Source organism: Atractosteus spatula, chromosome 25 (assembly GCF_055471065.1).
Source record: "Atractosteus spatula isolate fAtrSpa1 chromosome 25, fAtrSpa1.hap1, whole genome shotgun sequence".
Taxonomy (NCBI): Eukaryota; Metazoa; Chordata; class Actinopteri; order Semionotiformes; family Lepisosteidae; genus Atractosteus; species Atractosteus spatula.
In genome coordinates, this window is record NC_142730.1 from 10,375,181 (window position 1) to 10,398,373 (window position 23,193).

At 43.9% G+C, this 23,193-nt stretch overlaps 4 protein-coding genes across 4 annotated transcripts; all 4 read right to left on the minus strand.

Annotated features, from left to right (window-relative positions):
• Window positions 1–127: 127 nt before the first annotated feature.
• Window positions 128–2,028, minus strand: LOC148815389 (fish-egg lectin-like). Its single transcript, XM_088905093.1, has 4 exons — window positions 2,013–2,028; window positions 956–1,201; window positions 365–707; window positions 128–269 (listed from the first exon to the last, which is right to left on the minus strand). The coding sequence occupies exons 1-4, from the start codon at window positions 2,026–2,028 to the stop codon at window positions 128–130; spliced, it is 747 nt and encodes a 248-aa protein (XP_088761219.1).
• Window positions 2,029–8,167: 6,139 nt separating this feature from the next.
• Window positions 8,168–9,683, minus strand: LOC148815390 (fish-egg lectin-like). Its single transcript, XM_088905698.1, has 4 exons — window positions 9,608–9,683; window positions 8,915–9,160; window positions 8,397–8,739; window positions 8,168–8,309 (listed from the first exon to the last, which is right to left on the minus strand). The coding sequence occupies exons 1-4, from the start codon at window positions 9,681–9,683 to the stop codon at window positions 8,168–8,170; spliced, it is 807 nt and encodes a 268-aa protein (XP_088761824.1).
• A 2,339-nt stretch (window positions 9,684–12,022) lies between these two features.
• On the minus strand, window positions 12,023–16,458 carry LOC148815391 (fish-egg lectin-like). Its single transcript, XM_088905094.1, has 8 exons — window positions 16,452–16,458; window positions 15,762–16,007; window positions 15,526–15,566; window positions 15,349–15,468; window positions 15,224–15,300; window positions 15,001–15,136; window positions 12,137–12,298; window positions 12,023–12,049 (listed from the first exon to the last, which is right to left on the minus strand). The coding sequence occupies exons 1-8, from the start codon at window positions 16,456–16,458 to the stop codon at window positions 12,023–12,025; spliced, it is 816 nt and encodes a 271-aa protein (XP_088761220.1).
• Window positions 16,459–21,014: 4,556 nt separating this feature from the next.
• LOC148815392 (fish-egg lectin-like) lies at window positions 21,015–22,541 on the minus strand. The gene is made up of 4 exons (XM_088905701.1): window positions 22,472–22,541; window positions 21,762–22,007; window positions 21,242–21,584; window positions 21,015–21,156 (listed from the first exon to the last, which is right to left on the minus strand). The coding sequence occupies exons 1-4, from the start codon at window positions 22,518–22,520 to the stop codon at window positions 21,015–21,017; spliced, it is 780 nt and encodes a 259-aa protein (XP_088761827.1). The 5' UTR covers window positions 22,521–22,541.
• Window positions 22,542–23,193: the final 652 nt, after the last annotated feature.

Consider the following 23,193-nt stretch of genomic DNA (forward strand, 5'->3'; position numbering starts at 1 on the left):
TTCATCACTCTGCATTACCAAATGAAAAGGACACCACTTCCTCAATGGTAGTTTATTAATACACATCAGATTGAACACTGGCTCTGCTCATGGATGTTTTCCAGAAGATAGGAGTCAAGATGGCCCCCTAGACTTTGCATGTCTGGATACTTCCATTTTTACAGACGACCCAGACGACATCATTGTCATACGATACATGCTGGCTTAAACAAACCCCCTTCAAGGGCTTCCACTGTCTTCCAAAAGGATTACAGGCATTGACACCAACCCTGCAAGAGAGGTGGGGGTTAGGAGCTGCAGATCCACTCAGAACATCCCCCCTTCATGGATTAAAAATCCCCTTCCAGACGGAAGGCATTCCCACCTGTTAAAGACCACTCCATTCCTGTTCACCCCATACACGCTGCCGTCTGTGCCCACCTCCACCATGGACAGGGAGCCCTGAATGGGGTACCACCTGTCAGAGCCCTTGCAGTTTTGCTCCCTTATACCCAGCTTGACTTGGATTCTTCCTGCACTGTTCACTCCCCAGCAACCAAAAGGTCCACAGGAGTAGTACTTGAGCAGGCCTGGGACTTGGAGCCAAGGGGCTGTAGACTGGCCTGCGTGGGGCAGCTCAGGCCTGCCATTCAAGCAGTAGATGGAGTGTGCTGGATTAACCCCTGCCACAAACACGTCTCCACCAGCATCCACCTGCACCAGCCGATCTGCAACAGTAGAGAAACCCATGAGTTGAGCTATACTGCAGCCATAGAAGCTGAGGGACAAGGTCCTATCAGAAAAATGGGAGATTTGGTTGTTGAAATTAAACCCCATCTCAGGCTTCTTATACCTTCAATACCTTCATGTTACACACAAAGGCAAAGCAGCAGGAATTTCAGTGAGTGCATTTGGGGAACCTTTACAGAATGCACTCAAGTCCATACACATTCTGCAAATGTAGATCTAATCTTACCTGGTTGCACTTGGATCCACCTTCCCTGAAGCCACTTGAACACAAGGCTTGCAAGACTCACACTCCAGAGTCCTGCTGGCCCCACACTCACATGTTTACCCTTCATTGCCAGAGAGACCCAGCTGTTGCCCCGATAGATAACCAGGTTGTCTGCATTGTCGACTCCACACACCCTTCCAGCACCAGCATCTATCTGCTTCAGACTGCCAGGCACAGCCCGACACTGCAGGGCTTCAGCTACAGACACTGGGGAGGAGAGGACACCACTGGGTCAATGATCACATGGAAGCAGCCTGGGCTTAAGGCAACATAAGATCATTAAGCTCTCAATGGTGTCAAATGCTAAATTAAGACATACAGGACAAGAGAATTACTTCACTGGTGCAAGAAAATCAACATCCAACAGTGGGAGGAGTGCTGCACCGTGTGGCAGGGAGACTGATGGAACATCTAACATGGAGCTGAGAAACGTTTTTTAGGTTTTGGAAAAACTAAATAGTGTTTCAGCTCAATTAAGGGATATGGCTCCCTAACCAACTTAAGAGAACAAAAAAGGACCTTCACAAAGGAATAAGAAGGGTACTATACAAGGAATTCCAGAAGTTGCAAGTACTAACAGCAAAGAAGTTCCCTTAAACCTGGCATAGAAACTGAAAATAACTTTCATGAGAACATACTAAACTTGTTATCCAGCCAAAGCCCACAAACTATCATCCTTCAAAATGAACCCAAATTCAGTTTCTGTAAATATACATCTTACTTCTTTTTTTGCACCCAGTGAAACATAAAACCTCACTCTTACCCAGGCTGAAACCCACAAACACCAGAAAAACAACCCTGTCCCTCATTCTTTTGTTTCTCTGTAAGAACCCTAACATCAACAATCTTCTCCCAAAGACCTTTCTGGCAGCCGAAAGCCAATACTTTATTCCGAAGCACACCTGTTTAATCAGCTCTAAAGTGGACTAAGTGAACACCACAGGTGTTAGTTAATTGGAACCTCATTAATGATGTAACCCATTAGTACAGAGCTTTCCAGCCCATGCAGGGCTGTTACCTTCAGGTTTGTCCATATCTGGAGCCTCCACTCTTGGTTCTGTTGACTTCAGTGTAAGTAGGCCTTTACTGCAACTAAGCCCTTAATAATCATTATTTGTGCAATACTGTGATTGTTAGCTATTTTTGTTATATATTAATGATGATAATATGCAGTAATGGCACTTGAAGGCAAGCTTAAACATGCTGTTTCTCAGTCTAGCTCGTAAATATGCAACTAGGCTACTATCATGGAGATCTGCTCTTCAGTTTTCTGTTTTCATCCCATCTAAAGTCTTAGTTACCTTACTTTTTTTAACCTTTCATCTGATCAGTGTGCCCTTAACCCCTATTTCAGGTCTCAGCAGTGCCCAGTCCTGGTCTGTAACTATACCTGGAGCTTCCAAAATCCCTCAGGATTGGATGAAACATCAGTGTAATAGGGTCACCCTCAAAAATAGGTTTACAACAGGGGCACCCAGTCCAGCTCCTGAACAGCTGGGTAAATTGTTCATTTTCCTTCTGATTCCGTTTCAGTTCAGTTTGTTGGCTTGTCTGGACCAATGTGGCTCTGTTTTGCAGCATTTACAGCCGTGGTTCTTTAAAGAGATGAGATCAGATTTGCTCTCCGATGCCCAAGGAGGCCTCTGTTGTTTGGGGTCCCTTCTGTCTTCTGAATTTCATTCCTCCTGAACTAATAGATCTGTAGTTGAATGAGATTAGTAATTGCTATTAACCCTTAGTTTAATAAATTGTGGTTATCCTTATTCGAGTTTGTGAACAGCAAGAAATTGCAGAATACAGTAACTTTTTTGTGGAAATATTGCTATTACCATTTATTTGCTCAGCAGATGTGTTGACCTGAGGTGACTTACACTGCAGTATATACAAAGGGTACAGAATATGTGTGTATAAAAGTGATACTATTTTATTCCTACCTGTTTTTCATTAGCATTAACTGGTCACCTCATAAGAGCTATTTAATCAAAAATAAAGCACAGTCAGTGCTTATATGCAGTAATATATGCAGTATGCAGTAAGTTGCCAAGCGAATGTGTGGAGTTATTTTGTTTGACACATACATTTCTAATCAACTGCAGCAGGAGGCCTTTTTGAACATTTCACTTCAAAACATTTGAAAAAAAGAATCTTTTTGGAACCACAGTCTGAACACAGACACAGGTAAAAAGTCATACGAAGAGTTCAAGTACATGGATCGATTGGCCTCAAGTAATTAGGAGCTCCACTGAAAAATCCCAAATCCAGAGGACACAGGGCTCCAGATCATCAGCAGGATATAGAACTGATTGATGACAGTCAGTGACTATGATTGAAACCTAAATCAATACGCACTCCCAGAGACCGATTCATTAAATCAATGTCAGGAAAGAATAATTGAATTAGCTAGATGATTTTTAGCTGAAAGAGTTAGCTAGAAGAAGGAGCACACAGCGGCTAACTAATCATCTGATCCATTTAAACAATTGGAAACCTTGAAAGAAACCCCTGGACCTGCAAATCCCAAAAGCCCAATAACTGCAGGGGACACAGGCTGGCACGAGCGCAAAGACTCGACAAAGACAGAGCTGCACCACGCAGTGAGATGGACATCTGCCATGTTGTCGTGTGGCCTGAGCCTTTGAACCAGATGCTTGTCTTGATGATATTTTCCTCTTATGTGCTCTGCTGTTCAGCGATTAATACTAGCCAAAATATGAGCAGTGAATTGTCTTGGACCTTCGGGCACAGCAGGGATAGCTTAAGATGGATGGCATGCATTTCACAAGGCGTTGAACTATTTGCAGTGACAGCCTGGTCTTCTACTAGTACAGCTTTCTACTGAGGTTGTGGAGATGGCAACGGTGTGTGAGAGTGAATTGATTCATTCCCCCAGTTCCTTTGGGTTGCAATAGGATTCAAATCTGAGGATTGTTCAGTCCTGGGAGGGTGATAGATACGAACCTCACACTCCTCAAATTAACTCACAAAACATGCCTATGGGTTGGCCTTGTGATTTCACCCTGTCCAGGGTCTCACCCCTTTGCTTCAGGCATCGTCACTGGCTTGCCATGACTCTTACTGTGTATGAGTGGAGTGAACTCATTTTGTAGGATTTTTCTTGATTCTTTCGCTGTGTTTTTTCATCCCCTGTGGCAGCCTGTTGTGGTGATCTGAATACATGCAATAAAATCACAATGAACAGGATAGTGAGGGAGGCAACAAAATGAATGGTGCACAACAGCTACATCTCTCAGATATCCATAATAAACAAACAGTGCAGAAGGCCAATATAATCACTGAATGTCATGACCACCCCTTGCACAGTGAATTTAGGGCAAGGGGAGCATAAAAAAATTGATAATTAATAAAGACACACCCATCTCCCATCCCCCATGTTACTGCAGCCTCATCTACAGCAGACACCTCACCAGTCTCAGTCTGAATTAATTAGGCAGAGGGAGGATGAAGATCATTAAAGAATCCTACTTAACAACAGATGTCATAAAGACTCAGTTCATTCAATTCCAGTTCCAAGTAGCAAAGGAGCATTTTTTCCCAAACATCAGCTGCATAGAGCCCTGTTAGGAAAATCAACGAGGCTCCCAAGTAGAGCTGGGTGTTGTAACTTGGACATTTCTATGCACCTCCTCCGTCTGAGGGTTTATGGCACTAAAACTAAACTAAACTAAACTACACTCGGCCCAATACACAGCTCACCTGTGCTTCAGAATGGAATGTGTTCAACAACTGTACAGAATAGTATGTCTTCCAAGGTGCCTTTTTGTAGGAAAAAAAAATACCCTCTTGCAAACAGGTTTCCTTTTCCTGCAGGTGTCACTCATCTAACATGCTTTATGCTCACCAGCTGAATGATACACGTCTGCTGTAGTCTTACCTGGCTGCTGCTTGAACACAGTGTCTTACTGACACATACTCCAGAGAGGCTCTTTCCATTCAAACTGATATAACCTCTGACACCACCTTTTGTTTGCGTAACCATGGAGAGTATCAATATCAATTAATTCTTTCGCACAATGTGTTTAACAAGAGTCTTATACATGCACATATACATCGTTGGATATATATACTGTAGGTCAAGTTATTTTATAGGCTAAAATACCATATAATAATCCCATTTAAAGTATTGCAAAAGAGAAAATCAACATACACAGACACTTTCTATACTTTAAGCATGCAAAAGCTTTTAACATTGCACTCTTTCAGTAAGAGCAGTCGCACAAAGGACACAGAGATTTGACACTCTTCTTGGCCACAAAGCGCCATTGCTGTTCATCATTCTTGAAAAGCTTGAAATTCCCCCAGATTTGTATTTTGTTTTGTACTGTAGTAACGTTTTCACATATTGTTGTCTATTAACATTGAACAAGAAAGCAAAATATTTATTAAAAAATAAAAATTGTAGTATTATTTACCCAAGATATTTCCTTTTAGTGACTTGGTCAGTGACTTGTACAGCTGTTCAGCTCATTGTAAGCCACCATTAGTTCTATATGCAGTTCAAAGCCACAGTCAATTCTATATTTGTGAGCTTATTTGGGGAGCTGCTGGGATGAGACAAGACCTTTTCTCCTGACATCAGTCCAGTAGAACTGTGGACCAGCTCTCAAATGGGATCAGCAGATGACTTCACTAGCTCACTGCTGAGGTTCAGGCAGAATATCCCACAGTGTTGACCTCTCACAAACATGCTTTTTTATTTACAGGTCAGAAACATTGTTAAGCAAGATGTTCTCAATGTGAAAATCTGAGCTGTTCTATGATCAATTTGCAAGAGCTGATCTGTTCTACAATCTTGTGGCAAAGTGGAAAAGATAGCAGTTCAATGGGTTTGTAAACGGATAATTCCACCATCTTTGTAAGGTGTGGGAACATTGTAAAGTGCAATTGTGCTCAAAGCATGTTCTCAAATTGAGAATCTGAGCTGTTCTATGATCAATTTACAAGAGCTGATCTGTTCTACAATCTTGTGTAATGACCTCACATCTCTAGACAACTAATATCACAGTTTGTTTCCTGCTTTTCTAGACACACAGAGCTGTCTGTTAAACACCTGAAGGACACCTGATGTCAGGAACTAACGAGGGTTAGAACAATATCCACTGGTGCTCTCATAATGTTAGACACCAGATATTGCAACAGATCGTAGGTCGACTGCATTATTTTAAAACTAATTTGACTAAAATCTCAAATTAAATTGAAGATATATCCGTTTCTCCTTTATGTGACAGGTACAGATCTTCTGAAGGCTCTGCCCCAAGTTCTATAAACTTTGGGTAGAAATATTTCAGTGGTACTCAAAGGTGTTTGGGAAGAATACACCCCAGACCCTGAATTAGCACTCTCTGGTTGTTCAGAGACAATGTTCACATTAACCATCAGCACTGCCGTTTGGAATAATTGTGACTGATCAAAATTGCTTCTATAGCACAAGCAATCTGGAGCCATTCCATGAGATCTGGGGCCCTTTTCCTCAATATATTTAAAAACAGCTTTGTTAAATATCCCTGCTAGTTTTATACAACTATTAATTGTGGGATTATGGCTTAAATTTTGACTTAACAAGAAAACTGTTAAAAAGTCAGCAGCAAATTTGAGGATTTTTAATCTATTGTCTGTTTTTCATGTTTCTCATTAAAAATATCAAAGCTTTTTTGAAGATCCCTGATAAGTCTATCAAGAGGCCAGTCAGCCAAGCAGCAGTGCCACCTAGTGGTCAGAAAGCTGAGCACAGATGGGTAGGACTAGAACGAGATGAGGGATAATGTGGGAAAAATTATAAAGCAAATGATGTTAGGATATATAGTTAAGTGTAACATTTAAATCAGGAGATGCTATATAAAGACTGTACCACTAGTAATGCTTCATTTCAAATGTGCTGTCTGTTACAACAAAGATTTTGCTCTGGAATCAGCCCAAACTGTAAAGAGTGACCAGATACATTCTCAGGTTCGAGTAATTGTCCTGCACTGCTCAGGGGCCCCAATTTAAGTATTGAAAATTCTAAAGGGCAACAAGTCAACCATATGACCTTCATCTTCCTCTATGGAAACTATAGGCAAGTGCATTTAAAATAGAGAACAAGAAACACTTCTGCGCACAAAGTGTTATCCAAAGTACTGCATGCATCCATCCGTCTTGTTGCAGTTGGTATCATGTTTTGTCAAAAAAAGTCTCAATGACATTCTAGTAGCAATTGTTACATACTCAACCTACTACTTTAGTTAGAAGTTACTCCATGAAAGAAAAATGGATAAACCCTGATCACACAACAATGGAAACAGACAAAAAATGAGAACATTACCTCAGATCACAATTGAATGAACTGTATGCAATAATGAATCACTATTTCAAATAGATACAACTTTCTGTAAAGTTGCTCAGGAAGGTACTAATGGGTATTATTTTTGTAACATGTTGTAGGTATTTATATGGCATGGACTGCATTTTAAATTGTACAAGTTCACCAAGCCACCTCCCACCCAACTAGTTACAGCAATGAAGTATTACACCTGAACTTGAGCTAAACCTCAGGTGAGGATTCAACCATGAAGATGAACTCAGTTGTGTAAAAAAAAACTGAAAGCACCCCGTCAACATGGTTAGGGATGTAATAGAAAGTTAAGAGCAAGTGCTTTGCACTGACATTATGGAAACAAACAGATTCAACCCCCCCCCACCAAAAGGTGCTTTGTTAAGCAACACTGGGGTGGTTTAGGTTTAAGAAAGTGAAAGGCCTTGAGGACCCCAGTCACAGCCTCAACTTACATCCCTGTTTAGGGCCACTGGAAAACACCGATCAGTGATGCTCCCCAAGAAACATGGTAGCATTTTAGCTAATCCATTAATGCACAAAACCAGGACTAAACCATTGTGCAAAGAGACTAGATGTTGTATGTTTCTTAATATCTGTAATAAGTTGCTATTAACATTTAATGTGACATCCCAGGTACAGTAGTCTTCCTCATGAAATCAGGAGGACTGGTGTTAAGTTCATTACACAATTAGACACCACAGTAGAACATGGTTTTTCAGGCATTTTATTGCCACACAGAGAAAAACCAAAGACAGGCATTAGCACTAAATTCTACTCAGAAGCCACCATGCAAACTAGTCATGTCTGTCCCTTTAAACTCAGGACCAGACCACACAGGGTGCTCAGACCTGGCACCTCTGGACCCGGCCATCTTTGCACACAATCCAGAGGATTCCTCGGTCATAGGACACATGCCTCGCCACACCAGCTGCCCTTAGAGCCCACCACCTCCTGCCAAAGGGGTTACAGGCATCAATACCAACCCTGCAGGAAAAGGAACAAGGTTAGAGCAGCATAGAATTAGGACAGTCATTCATGCACCCACATGTGTTATCCCCTCCCCCAGCTCACCTCTTGAAGACCACTCCATTCCTGTCCACCCCATACACACTGCCATCTGAGCCCACCTCCACCAGGGACAGGGAGCCCTGAATGGGGTACCACTTGTCAGAGCCTTTGCAGGAATCCCCACTCACATCCAGCTTGACAAAGATCTGGTCCAACCTGTTCACTCCCCAGCAGCCAAAAGGCCCACAGGAATAGTACTTGAGGGAGCCCACAACAGGAATCCAGGGGATGTTGCCCTGGCCAGCATACTGCAGCACAGGCCCGCTGTTCAGGCAGAAGATGGAATTGGCAGCATTGACACCAACCACAAACTTGTCTCCACCAGCATCAATCTGGATGAGGGAGCCTGCAGAGGACAGCAAGAATAGCTGTTGTCAGCAGGGGGCAGTGCAGTGCTCATTCCTTAGTATTGGTCATGAACACTTGAGGAGTGAAAGATGTTCTGGCTGAAAGCAGCCACTATCCATGGATAAACATGAAAGCTATCATTTCTAACCCATATAGATCAGCTGCAGCCTCACCTGGTTGTACTTGGATCCACCTTCCCCGAAGCCACTTGAACACAAGGCTGGCGACACTCACACTCCAGAGCCCTGCCTGCCCCACACTCACATGTTTCCCCTTCATGGCCAGAGAGACCCAGCTGTTGCCCTGGTAGCTGACCAGGTTGTCTGCATTGTCGACTCCACACACCCTTCCAGCACCAGCATCTATCTGCTTCAGACTGCCAGGCACAGCCCGACACTGCAGGGCTTCAGCCACAGACACTGGGGAGGAGAGGACACCACTTGGTCAATGAGCAACAGAAAGATCAAGTGAAGCAGCATGTCAGATGCTCATGATCCTACTATGGGATCAAAACATACAGGACAGAAGAAACAAGCCAACAGGGCTTGTTTGACTCTGTAAAAACCACAAATGAACAGAGGTCAATGCACAGCATGTCAACACGGTTTTACAGAACTTCAAAAGCACACTTTAATCCATGACTTGGATGTTTTATAAATAGCACTCCAGGTATTTTAGGCAACATCTATACTCAAGACCCAACCAGCTATACTGAAATCCAGGTATGCCAGCAGCATGCAGTTATTGCTCCTCAATCTGCCCCTATGCTGCTCCTTCTAATCAAAGCACTATATCCAAACCTACATGTATCTCTATCTATACTTTCCCTACTGCTTTTAATTAAAGCAGTAAAAGCCAAGCCTTACCTAGAAAGAATCCCACAAGCAAACACAACACACAGCCTGTCCCTTCCATATTAACAAGTGATCTCACAAACCTCATGTATAGTATAAGCCCCCCCAGTGGCCTTTATATACTCAAGACTGCTGGGCTTCAGCTCCTACACTCACCTGTCTAACCAGGTGTTAAATTGTGAACCATAACGAGCTGCTGATTGAATCATTTAAGTATCAATTACAGAAGACATCATTAATTATATAATCCTCAGGGTGTAGGAATCATGGAGACAAAAACTGAAATTGAAGCCCAGTGCTTCAGATAGTCATGAGCTGGATTAGTACTAATATCAGCAGGGACATCCTCCAGTAGTGCAGGTCAGGGGTAGTCACAGGGACAGCTGGCACACAAAAAACTCTGTAATTGCTTGATGCAAACAATAACTAAATTAGCTAATATGACAACTAGTTTAATTGCAAATCTGAATATTTTGTTACTCTTGTTTTTTGTCCTCAGATATGTTTTTTCACATTTCATCTCCCAGATTAAAAATGTAATTTTTCTGAACACTCAGAAGAAAATATCTGGGCCCTAGATTGAAATATTCCAAGTCTTGTCTTGTTTTCTCAATTAATTTGATGTGGGAGAGGATTAGTGATAAGTAACCACTACAACACTGCTCCATCATCTTGTCAGGGTTGTGAATGATTTGCTGTCTGCATCTGACTCAGGGGCTCTCAGTATTCTTATGCACCTTGATATTAGTGGCCTTTTGTGCTCAAATACTTGCAGGAATTCTTGGCTATCAGCTGTACTGTTTTTAACTGGTTCCTATTACATTTGACTTGCAGGCAGCATTTTGTTTCTCATGATCCTCATAAATCCCTCATGGCCCCAGTCAATCGCGGTGTGCCTCAGGGTTCAGTCTTGGGCCCATTGCTCTTCATTATCTATATCTCCCTTCTCACTCAGATCATATGCAAATATGGTTTTCATATTCATTGTTATGCAGAAGATACATTTTGCAGATTTAGATTAATACCTCTTCCCCCTCTGATCTTTCACCTTCATCGCTTATCTCTTGACTGTGTAACATGAAGCTCTTGCTTACATCAAATTCCTTGAAACTAAATAGTGACAAAACAGAAATGTAACTGGTTTGCAGAAAATGTCAGCTGGGAACACTTTGGGGAGCTTCACAGTAATGGTGGATGGCTTCTCCATGAAGGCATCAGGTAGAGGCAGAAATCTGGAAGTCACACTTAATCCTCTCCTTTCCTTTGAGCCCCATGTGATAAAGTTTTCACCTTAGAAACTTCCCAATATTAGATAGATAGATACTTTATTGATCCCGTGTGGGAAATTGCAGTGAAACAGCAGTTTAGCACAGTCAACACAGCACAGTGTAACAAAATAATACAACAATACAATACATACAATACATTCAGTACAGTCAGTGTGCACTAACAAAAGTTGCTCATAGTACAGAATATACAAAAAATGGAACAGTACACAAAATGCTGTATTGCACATTATAAATATAAAAATATATTGAACAAGTCCCTAGCATATATTGCACAAAAAACAGTTGTAAACAGAAAAAAAAACAGATTTAAGCAGAGAGTTTAATGTTTAGTCCAAAAACAGGTCAATGTCAATGTTGCCCCTGCCCAGACACACAGTGGATGAGTTGTATAGTCTTATGGCAGAAGGCAAGAATGACCTTCTGTAGAGCTCCCTGTCGCACTGTGGTTGGATCAGCCTATTGCTGAATGTGCTCTTCATTCTCACAAGCATATTATAGAGGGGATGGGAGACATTGTCCATGATGGCCATTAATTTGGACACCATTCTCCTCTCAGCCACTACCTTCATGGGGTCCAGATCAGACCCAGTGACAGAGCTTGCTCTTTTGATGAGCTTGTTCAGTCTGTTAGCATCCCCTGCTCTAATCCAAGAGCACCAGCACAACACTGCATTGAAAATGGTGCTTACTACAACCAACTGATAGAATATATGAAGTATCTTACTACACACATTGAAGGACCTGAGCCTCCTCAAGAAGTAAAGTCGGCTCTGACCCTTCTTGTAGATGGCCTCGATGTTCTTAGACCATTCCAGTCTATCGTCGATGTACTCTCCCAGGTACTTGTATGAGTCCACCATCTCCACGCCACTTCAAAGGATGTAGACAGGAGTAGGTTTGACCCTCTTCCTCCTGAAATCTATCACCAGTTCCTTTGTCTTTGCCACGTTCAATTGCAGGTGGTTCTACCCACACCACTCCACAAAGATGCTGACCAGTCCTCTGTACTCTTCTTCCTGCCCACCCTTGATACATCCCACAATTGCAGAGTTGTCTGAGAACTTCTGCAGGTGGCACGACTTTGAGTTGTATTTAAAGTCCGTATAAAGTACAGAGGATGAAGAGAAAGAACTGTCCCCTAAGGAGCTCCTGTGTTACTCACTACCTGTTCAGACACACAGTTCTGAAGTCTCACAAACTGTGGTCTGCCTCTCAGATAGTCAGTGATCCATGAGATCATGGAGGCACCCACTTCTGTCTCCTCCAGCTTCCTTCCTAGCAGTAGGGGCTGGATAGTGTTGAAGTCGAAAAACGTAATCCTCACAGTGCTGCCAGACTTGTCCAGGTGTGAGTAGGCCCTTTGCAGCAGGTAGATGATTGCATCTTCCACACCAACATTGGGCTGGTAGGCGAACTGTAGGGTGTCCAGTGATGAACTGACCAGGGGTCTCAGGCGGGACAAGACCAGCCTCTCCAGTGTCTTCATGACGAGAGAAGTCAGCGCTACTGGTCTGTAGTCATTGAGGACAGAGGGGCACCCTTTCTTTGGTACCGGGACCAGGCATGATGTTTTTCAGAGCACAGGGACTCTCTGCACCGCAGGCTCAGGTTGAACCGGCGCTGGAGCACTCCGCTCAGCTGATCCGCACAAGCCCTCAAAACTCTGGGACAGACGTCATCTGGTCCTGTGGCCTTACCCTGGTGAAGCCTCTTCAACTCCCTCTTTACTTGGTCAGCCGTGATGGTCAGCCTGGCCTGGGGGATGGTGCTGTCAGTGCTGCAGGTGTTAATGGTGGAGGTGTTGGAGAGTGGCGGTTGTGAGGGCTTAGGGAGCGTGTGGTTGAAGGGGGATGCGTGGTGAGCCACAGAGGGCCCTGAATCAAACCTGTTAAAGAAGTGGTTCAGCTCGATGGCCATCTCCAGGTTCCCCTCTGTTGCACCCCCAGCCTGTTTGAAGCCAGTGATCTCTCTCATGCTGCTCCATACATCCCTCACCCTATTCCTTAGCAGCTTGTCCTCTTCCTTCCTCTTTGTTCTCTCTAAACTTCTGCTTTAGTTCCCTCTGTACACGCTTGACCTCTTCCTTATCCCCCCCTCCTAAAGGCTCTCTTCTTGTCATTCAGAAGAGCCTTCAGGTCGCTGGAGATCCAGTTTGTTATTGGGAAAGCAGTGTACTTCTTTGGTGGGGATGGTGTTGTCCACGCAGAAGTTAATGTAGTCAGTGACACAGTCCACCATGTTGTCCAAGTCGTCCCCATGTGGCTGTCACAGCACATCCCAGTCGGTAGCCTCCAGACCACCACGTAGAACCTCCACAGCCTCCTGAGACCATCTCCTCAAAGTCCTCATGGTTGCAGGTTGGCGCTAGACGATAGGCTTGTATCGTGGTGTAAGCAGGACAAGGTTGTGATCTGATCTGCCAAGGGGGGAAGGGCAGTGGAGCTACATGCGCCCTTAACATTGGCATATCATTTGTTTTCTCTGGTCAGGCACTTAATAAACTGGTGGAAAGTAGGCAATGTGGTAGAAATAGAGACATGATTAAAGTCCCCTGAAATAGCCAACTTACTGAGAGGAAGATGAGGGCACAGAGCACAGAGCACAGAGCTGCAGAAACCAGATCTTGATGTTATCGATGAATGAACTGAGCACTCAGCATTACACATTTATAGAAATTGCCAAGAAATTAGACAATTTCTATAAATGTCTCATGAGTGTTTCTGCAGCTCTGTGCCCTATGGGTCCCCTCATTCTTTTCAGTAAGTTGTAATATGTGCGAATTTCTGAAGCTAGGACTTCTATCCCACACCAGAGCAGGGCAACATATTACTCCTACGCTTACATCTATACATTGCCCATAAAATCATGCATAGAAGTCATCAGCCAGGTGGATGTTGCATATTGGTGGTGGTGGAGGGGAGTCCCCATTACCTGTAAAGCACTTTGAGTGTCCAGAAAAGTGCTATTTAAGTGTAAACTATTATTCAAAATGAGATCTTATGGACTTTTAAAGCTCTGAACAACTGAACTCCTCCATATTTTTACCACTACCCTTATTCTCCACACAGCTGATTTTATTTCATGATAAAACATTTCTGAAACACAATTGGAACATTTTGGTGTAAACATGCTGTACAAACGGCACATCCCCCCAGTCCTGCCGTGAGGCATGGTGGAGACAGTATTGTCACTGTTCTGCTTCTCATTGCTGCTCAGCAAGCACTGGGTGTGTTGTCAAACATGAGGGAAAAATGAATGAAGCAAAACCCAGGAATGTAGTAGAGAAATATTTTCAGGCTAAAGCCACACTGGAATAGCATCAGAATGAAGTGCAGATCCTTCTGTAGACATGTGCACCATTACTACAGAGTCTTTCAGCTATAATTGCTTGCAAGGGAGCTTCTACCATATTGAGCTGAACTCATGAGTAGATAACTGAACAACTATTTCTTGAAGGTGCCAGTGCAGGAACAACACAGCCAGTTAGGTCAAGACTGTCACAGCCCTTTAAACGTATTTCCTTGTAGCATCCTGCTTTGACTTTCTCACTGCCTACTAGACTAATGGTTGTTGCAGAGACAGTCTTGAAGTTCAGAATTTCACTTGAAACTTCCAGTGTGCTACCTAATCCTCCTAAAACTGGTATCAGCTGCAAACAATAGGTGAATTGCACCTGAATTCACAACTACTGGCAAAAAGGAAGTAACAACTCCACCCAAGTCAAGCAGTCGCATCTTCATACAGCCTTGTATTTGTCAAATAGTTCTCATTCCAGGCACGATTACCTTCCAGCTGTAACTTGGTTTATTATGGCAACCTTTATCCACATCTGTCTGAAAGCTTAATACACCACCAAGTATTTGTTCTAAAGACTTCCCCAAAGAAGCAAAACTTCTCTGGCTAGTACTCCTTAGGACAGCCATCACCCTTCTTTAGAGGTTCTAGAAAAGAAATTCTAGTGTCAAAGAAGTGTTGCCTCAGTGTCACCCGAATGAGACCTCATTCAGCTTTTAGATTGAGGGGAAAAAGAAAGCATGCAACACAAACTAGAATTTCCAGGCCATTTTATTTGGCTGTATACGCCTCCCAAGACCAGGACATACAGGCCGCTCAGACCTGGCACCTCTGGACTCGGCCATCTTTGCACACAACCCAGAGGATTCCTCGGTCATAGGACACATGCCTGGCCACACCAGCTGCCCTTAGAGCCCACCACCTCCCGCCAAAGGGGTTACAGGCATCAATACCAAGCCTGCAGGAAAAGAAACAGGGTTAGAGCAGCCTAGAATTAGAACAGTCATTCACGCACCCATGTGCGTTATCCCCTCCCCCAGCTCACCTCTTGAAGACCACTCCATTCCTGTTCACCCCATACACACTGCCATCTGAGCCCACCTCCACCAGGGACAGGGAGCCCTAAACGGGGTACCACCTGTCGGAGCCTTTGCAGGAATCCCCACTCACATCCAGCTTGACAAAGATCTGGTCCAACCTGTTCACTCCCCAGCAGCCAAAAGGCCCACAGGAATAGTACTTGAGGGAGCCCACAACAGGAATCCAGGGGATGTTGCCCTGGCCAGCATACTGCAGCACAGGCCCGCTGTTCAATTACCAGATAGAATTGGCAGCATTGACACCAACCACAAACGTTTCTCCACCAGCATCAATCTGGATGAGGGAGCCTGCAGAGGAGAGCAAGGAATACAGCTGTTCTCAGGAGGGGGCAGTGCAGTGCTCATCCCTCCATAACTAGGGAGTGAAATAGCTGCCTTCAGCCAGAACACTCATTGACAGGTGGCCTGGCAGAGCCAGATGGATTCATGGAGAGACCCTGAAAGCTACCATTTCCAACCCCTATAGATCAGCTGTAGTCTCACCTGGCTGCACTTGGATCCACCTTCCCCGAAGCCACTTGAACACAAGGCTGGCGACACTCCCACTCCAGAGCCCTGCTGGCCCCACACTCACATGTTTCCCCTTCATGGCCAGAGAGACCCAGCTGTTGCCCTGGTAGATGACCAGGTTGTCTGCATTGTCAACTCCACACACCCTTCCAGCACCAGCATCTATCTGCTTCAGACTGCCAGGCACAGCCCAACACTGCAGGGCTTCAGCCACAGACACTGGGGAGGAGAGGACACCACTGGGTCAATGAGCACCAGCAAGATCAGGTGAAGCAGCCTGGGCTTAAGGCAACATAGGATCATTAACCTCCCCCCCACCCAACACTGAGGGCCTAATTAAGATACAGGACAGGAGAAACAAGCCAACAGTGCATCAATGCATCAGCAACCCCCATTTACAAAGAAAAGGTCATTACACATAGGGGAGTACAAACAAGGTTTTGCAGAACTTCCATAGCACATGGACACATTCAAGTCATGGATTTAATACAAATAGCTCTCCAGGTACAGTCTATTTTTAGGCAACATCTACATTCAAGAGCCAATGAGCTACACTGAAACCATAAATATTAGCAATCCACCCTTGCCCTGCAGCTTTTCATTTAGGCAGCAAACCCAAACCTTACCTAGAAAGCATCCCACAAGCAAACACACAGCTTCTACCTTCCATGTTGATGAGTGATCTCACAAACCTCATATATACTATTAGCCCCAGCAGTGGCCTTTATATAGTCAAGACTGCTGGGCTTCAGCTCCTACACACACCTGTCTAACCAGGTGTTAAATTGGACCATAATGAGCTGCTGATTGAATCAAGTTTTAATTACAGAAGACATCATTAATTGTATTCTTTCCACAGAACTCATCCTCAAGCTCAAGATAATGAGGTGTATCAGGACTTTTTTGCAGAGCCTAGGACTAAAATGTATTACAAAGCTAAATATTTGCTTACTCTTGTTTAAAACCTTTGCTGTCTTTGTCCTCAGATATTCTTTTCATTTCATGTTTCATCTGTCAGATTAAAGATGACATTTTCCCAACACTCAGAGGAAACTGTCTGGGGCCTGATTTGAAATCTTCCAGGAAGAGGATCAGTCATCTGTGAAACCACAAGTTACTCGATTCAGGATGGGATGAATGATAGCTTTTAAAGCTCCCACATTACGAGTGATCAATGGGGCATTTTAGGACTGCTACCTCACAGTTCTTGGGGTTGAATTCCAGCTGTGTGGAGCTTGCATGTTTTCCATGTGGATTTTCTCTATGGGACCAGTTTGCTCCCATTTTTGAAAGGCAACCTGGCTTGTCTAAGTGGTTTCCAGAATTTCTCCCCCTGTGTTTGTGTGTTTGCTACCAATGGTACTCATGTTTGTTGTTTGGTGTCTGACTGTGAGGATATTCATGAGCAGGTAGATGTTATAACCTCCTACATAAACTTCTGTGTTGAAAATGTGATTCCACTTAAACAGGCTATGATTTATTAAAAGTAAGCCCTGGGTGCAGACATTTAAAGAAAATGATAGATTATGGGAGAAAGCGATTGAAAGGAAGATACAGGAAGAAGGGAAACAGGCTCAAAGAGATTAGAAATCCCAGGTGGAGAAATTGGTGAATGGAAACAGTGCACAGGAGGCATGATGTGGGATCAAATCCAGGACTGGCCAGGTCTCCCATAGTAACAGATTGCTTGAGCCACACACCTCACCTCAATGAACTGAATTATTGTTTTAATGGAGTTTTGATGGAAGTTCGGGAGGAATGAAGACAGCTGAGCTCATTCGACACAGCTGCTGCAATTCCCCACTAATTCCGACGTAAGCAACCGGTCTCCATATATACCAAACATCACCCTCTCTTCTCCTTTGTTCATTTTCTGCATCCCTCCTCCACCCCCTCTCCACCTTTGCAGCTGCCCAACTGGTCGCATGGGGGTCCTATCCTCTCTGTCCAACGGGCGGGAGGTTGGCCCTCAGCCAAGCGGGTTCAGCCAAGTCTTTGCCTCCCAATAAACGATTCTAATTTCTCCCAACCTTTCGGCTGCTGTCATTCCTCGTGAACTCAGTTTGAGAGTAGAGAACCAGCAGAGGCCATTTTTAACACTGGAATTGGGCCCACTGGTGTCTCTCCCTTGACAAACTCAGTCCTGTATTCTGTAACCTGTTTCAGAAGTCACTTCCCACTATTACAGGTCTAAGGTTGTGGAAAATAAGTGTTCTCCTGAATTTATCACTGTTTTAATAATAATCATCATCTCTTACACGTATATAGTGCTTTTCTGGACACTCCACTCAAAGCGCTTTACAGGTAATGGGGATCCCCTCCACCACCAGTGTGCAGCCCCACCTGGATGATGCGCCAGTCCGCTCCCCACACACCAGCTCTCAGTGGGGAGGAGAGCAGAAAGATGAAGCCAGTTCAGAGATGGGGATTATTAGGAGGTCATGATTTATAAGGGCCAGGGGGAAATTTAGCCAGGACAGCAGGGTAACACCCCTACTCTTTTTGAGAAACACCCTGGGATTTTTAATGACCACAGAGAGTCAGGACCTCGGTTTTACATCTCATCCGAAGGATGTCACCTTTTTACAGTATAGTGTCCCCGTCCCTATACTGGGGCATTAGGACCCACACAGACCGCAGGGTGAGCACCCCCTGCTGGCCCTAATAATACCTCTTCCAGCAGCAACTGTTGTTTTTCCCAGGAGTCTCCCATCCAAGTACTGACCAGGCTCACACCTGCTAGGCTTCAGTAGGCTCTCAGCTGACTTGTAGGGTGACATGGCTGCTGGCCATGTAGTTTCTATAACTCTCTTTGATCAAGACCAAGTGTTTGTTTCCACTTTGTGTTCAGGGCTAGATCCCAGTACTTCAAGAGTTTAAAGCGGTCAGTTCTTGGACCTCTGGATTCAGAACAAGTAGATCCAAATGATTTCTCTATCATATGGCATAGGTCAAAGGTCATGACATAGGTCATGGCTAGAACAGCTGTCCTCATAGTCCAACACATCCTGACAAAAGGGTTACATGCATTAAAACTCAGATGAAAGAAAGATAAATGACAGGTGTTAGGGCAAGGGGAGCATCCAAAAAATTGATCATTAATAAAGACATCCATCTCCCATTCTCCATGTTACTGCAGCCTCATCTACAGATGAAACCTCACCAGTCTCAGTCTGAATAAATTAGGCAGAGGGAGGATGAAGACCATTAAAGAAACCTACTTAACAACAGTTGTCATAAAGACAGTTCATTCAATTCCAGTTCCAAGTAGCAAAGGAGCATTTTTTTTCCCCAAACATCAGCTGCATAGAGCCCTGTTACTCAGGAGTTAGTCAACGAGGCTCCCAAGTAGAGCTGGGTGTTGTAACTTGGGCATTTCTATCCACCTCCTCCATCTGAGGGCTTATGGCAGAAACTAAACTAAACTTTGCCCAAGACACAGCTCACCTGTGCTTCAGAATGGAATGTGTTCAACAACTGTACAGAATAGTGTCTTCCAGGGCACCTTTTTGTAGGAAGGAAAAGGAACAAAATTGCTTCTATAGCACAAGCAATCCAGAACCATTCCATGAGATCTGGGGCCCTTTTCCTCAATATTTTTAAAAACAGAGCTTTGTTAAATATCCCTGATTGTTTTATACAACCATTAATTGTGTGATTATGGCTGTCACAAATTTTGACTTAACAAGAAAACTGTTAAAAAGGCAGCAGCAAATTTGAGGATTTTTAATCTATTGTCTGTTTTGTTTCACATTAAAAATAAAGCTTTTTAAAAAAACTTGAAAAAAGAATCTCACAGCAGTCTATCCAGTCAACCAAGCAGCAGTGCCACCTAGTGGTCAGAAAGCTGAGCACAGACGGGTAGGACTAGAACGAGATAAGATAATGTGGGAAAAATTATAAAGCAAATGTTAGGATATATAGTTAAGTAACATTTAAATCAGGAGATGCTATATAAAAACTGTACCACTAGTAATGCTTCATTTCAAATGTGCCGTCTGTTACAACAAAGATTTTGCTCTGAATCAGCCCAAACTGAAGAGTGACCAGATACATTCTCAGGTTCAAGTGATTGTCCTGCACTGTTCAGGGGCCCCAATTTAAGAATTGAAAATCCTAGAGGGCAACAAGTCAACCATATGACCTTCATCTTCCTCTATGGAAACTATAGGCAAGTGCATTTAAAATAGAGAACAAGAAACACTTCTGCGCACAAAGTGTTATCCAAAGTACTGCATGCATCCATCCGTCTTGTTGCAGGTGGTATCATGTTTTGTCAAAAGTCTCAATGACATTCTAGTAGCAATTGTTACATACTCAACCTACTACTTTAGTTAGAAGTTACTCCATGAAAGAAAAATGGAAAAACCCTGATCACACAACAATGGAAACAGACAAAAAATGAGAACATTACCTCAGATCACAATTGAATGAACTATATGCAATAATGAATCACTTTTTCAAATAGTAACAACTTTCTGTAAAGTTGCTCAGGAAGGTACTAATGGGTATTATTTTTGTAACATGTTGTAAGTATTTATATGGCACTATTACAGCCGAATTTGAGCTGAACCTCACTGGAGGATTCAACCATGAAGACAAACTCAGCTGTAAAAAAAATAAAAAGCACCCAGTCAACATGGTTAGGGATACAATAGAAAGTTAAGACCAAGTGCTTTGTGCTGACATTATGGAAACAAACAGATTCAACCTCCCCAAACCCGAGAAAGATGCTTTGTTAAGCAACACTGGGGTGGTTTGTTTAAGAGTGAAATTCCTTGAGGACCCCAGTCACAACCTCAGCTTATATCCCTATTTAGGGCCAGTGGAAGAGGCCGATCAGTGATGCTCCAAGAAATATGGTAGCATTTTAATTCATCCATTAATGCACAAAACTGGGACTAAGCCACTGTGGAAAGAGACTAGATGTATGTTTCCCCAATAGCAACTTATTACAGGCAAAGGACCATGTGAATAGAGGGCTCACAGGTGTGGATATTAACGCTTAATGTGACATCCCAGGTAGTCTCCCTCATGAAATCAAGAGGACTGGTGTCAAGTTCATTACACAATTAAACACCCCAGTAGAACATAGGTTTTCAGGCATTTTATTGCCACACAGAGAAAAACCAGAGACAAGCATTAGTGCCAAATTCCACTCAGAAGCCACCATGCAGCCTAGTTATGTCCGTCATTTTCCACTCAGGGCCAGATCACACAGGCTGCTCAGACCTGGCACCTCTGGACTCGGCCATCTTTGCACACAATCCAGAGGATTCCTCGGTCATAGGACACATGCCTGGCCACACCAGCTGCCCTTAGAGCCCACCACCTCCTCCCAAAGGGGTTACAGGCATCAATACCAACCCTGCAGGAAAAGGCACTGGGTTAGAGCAGCCAAGTTAGGACAGTCATTCATGCACCCACATGTGTCATCTCCTCCCCCAGCTCACCTCTTGAAGACCACTCCATTCCTGTTCACCCCATACACACTGCCATCTGAGCCCACCTCCACCAGGGACAGGGAGCCCTGAATGGGGTACCACTTGTCAGAGCCTCTGCAGGAATCCCCACTCACATCCAGCTTGACAAAGATCTGATCCAGCCTGTTCACTCCCCAGCAGCCAAAAGGCCCACAGGAATAGTACTTGAGGGAGCCCACAACAGGAATCCAGGGGATGTTGCCCTGGCCAGCATACTGCAGCACAGGCCCACTGTTCAGGCAGAAGATGGAATTGGCAGCATTGACACCAACCACAAACTTGTCTCCACCAGCATCAATCTGGATGAGGGAGCCTGCAGAGGACAGCAAGAACAGCTGTTGTCAGCAGGGGACAGTGCAGTGCTCATTCCTTAGTATTGGTCATGAACACTTGAGGAGTGAAGGAAACGTTCTGGCTGAAAGCAGCCACTATCCATGGATAAACTTGAAAGCTACCATTTCTAACCCATATGGATCAGCTGTAGCCTCACCTGGTCGCACTGGGATCCACCTTCCCCGCAGCCACTTGAACACAAGGCTGGCGACACTCACACTCCAGAGCCCTGCTGGCCCCACACTCACATGTTTCCCCTTCATGGCCAGGGAGACCCAGCTGTTGCCCTGGTAGATGACCAGGTTGTCTGCATTGTCAACTCCACACACTCTTCCAGCACCAGCATCTATCTGCTTCAGACTGCCAGGCACAGCCCAACACTGCAGGGCTTCAGCCACAGACACTGGGGAGGAGAGGACACCACTGGTCAGTGACCACCAGCAAGAGCAAGTGAAGCAGCCTGGGGTTAAAGCAACATGGCAGATGCTCATGATCCTACTACAGGGTCAATCAAAACATACAGAACAGAAGAAACAAGCCAACAGGGCTTGTTTGCATCAGTAAAAACCACAAATGAACAGAGGTCAATGCACAGCATATCAACAGTTTTACAGAACTTCAAAAGCACACTTTAATCCATGACTTGGATGTTTTACAAATACCACTCCAGGTATTTGTAGGCAACATCTATACTCAAGACCCAACCAGCTATACTGAAATCCATGTATGCCAGCAGCATGCAGTTATTACTCCTCAATCTGCCCTTGTGCTGCTCCTTCTAATTAAAACACTATATCCAAACCTACATGTATCTCTACCTACCCTTTCCCTACTGCTTTTAATTAAACAGTAAAAGTCAAGCCTTACCTAGAAAGAATCCCACAAGCAAACACAACACACAGCCTGTCCCTTCCATGTTGCTGATTGATCTCACAAACCTTATATATCATATAAGCCCCAGCAGTGGCCTTTATATACTCAAGACTGCTGGGCTTCAGCTCCTACACACACCTGTCTAACCAGGTGTTAAATTGTGAACCATAACGAGCTGCTGATTGAATTATTTAAGTATCAATTACAGAAGACATCATTAATTATATAATCCTCAGGGTGTAGGAATCATGGAGACAAAAACTGAAATTGAAGCCCAGTGCTTCAGATAGTCATGAGCTGGATTAGTACTAATATCAGCAGGGACATCCTCCAGTAGTGCAGGTCAGGGGTAGTCACAGGGACAGCTGGCACACAAAAAACTCTGTAATTGCTTGATGCAAACAATAACTAAATTAGCTAATGAGACAACTAGTTTAATTGCAAATCTGAATATTTTGTTACTCTTGTTTTTTGTCCTCAGATATGTTTTTTCACATTTCATCTCCCAGATTAAAAATGTAATTTTTCTGAACACTCAGAAGAAAATATCTGGGCCCTAGTTTGAAATATTCCAAGTCTTGTCTTGTTTTCTCAATTAATTTGATGTGGGAGAGGATTAGTGATAAGTAAATACTACAACACTGCTACTGTACATCATCTTGTCAGGGTTGTGAATGATTTACTGGCTGCATCTGACTCAGGGGTTCTCAGTATTC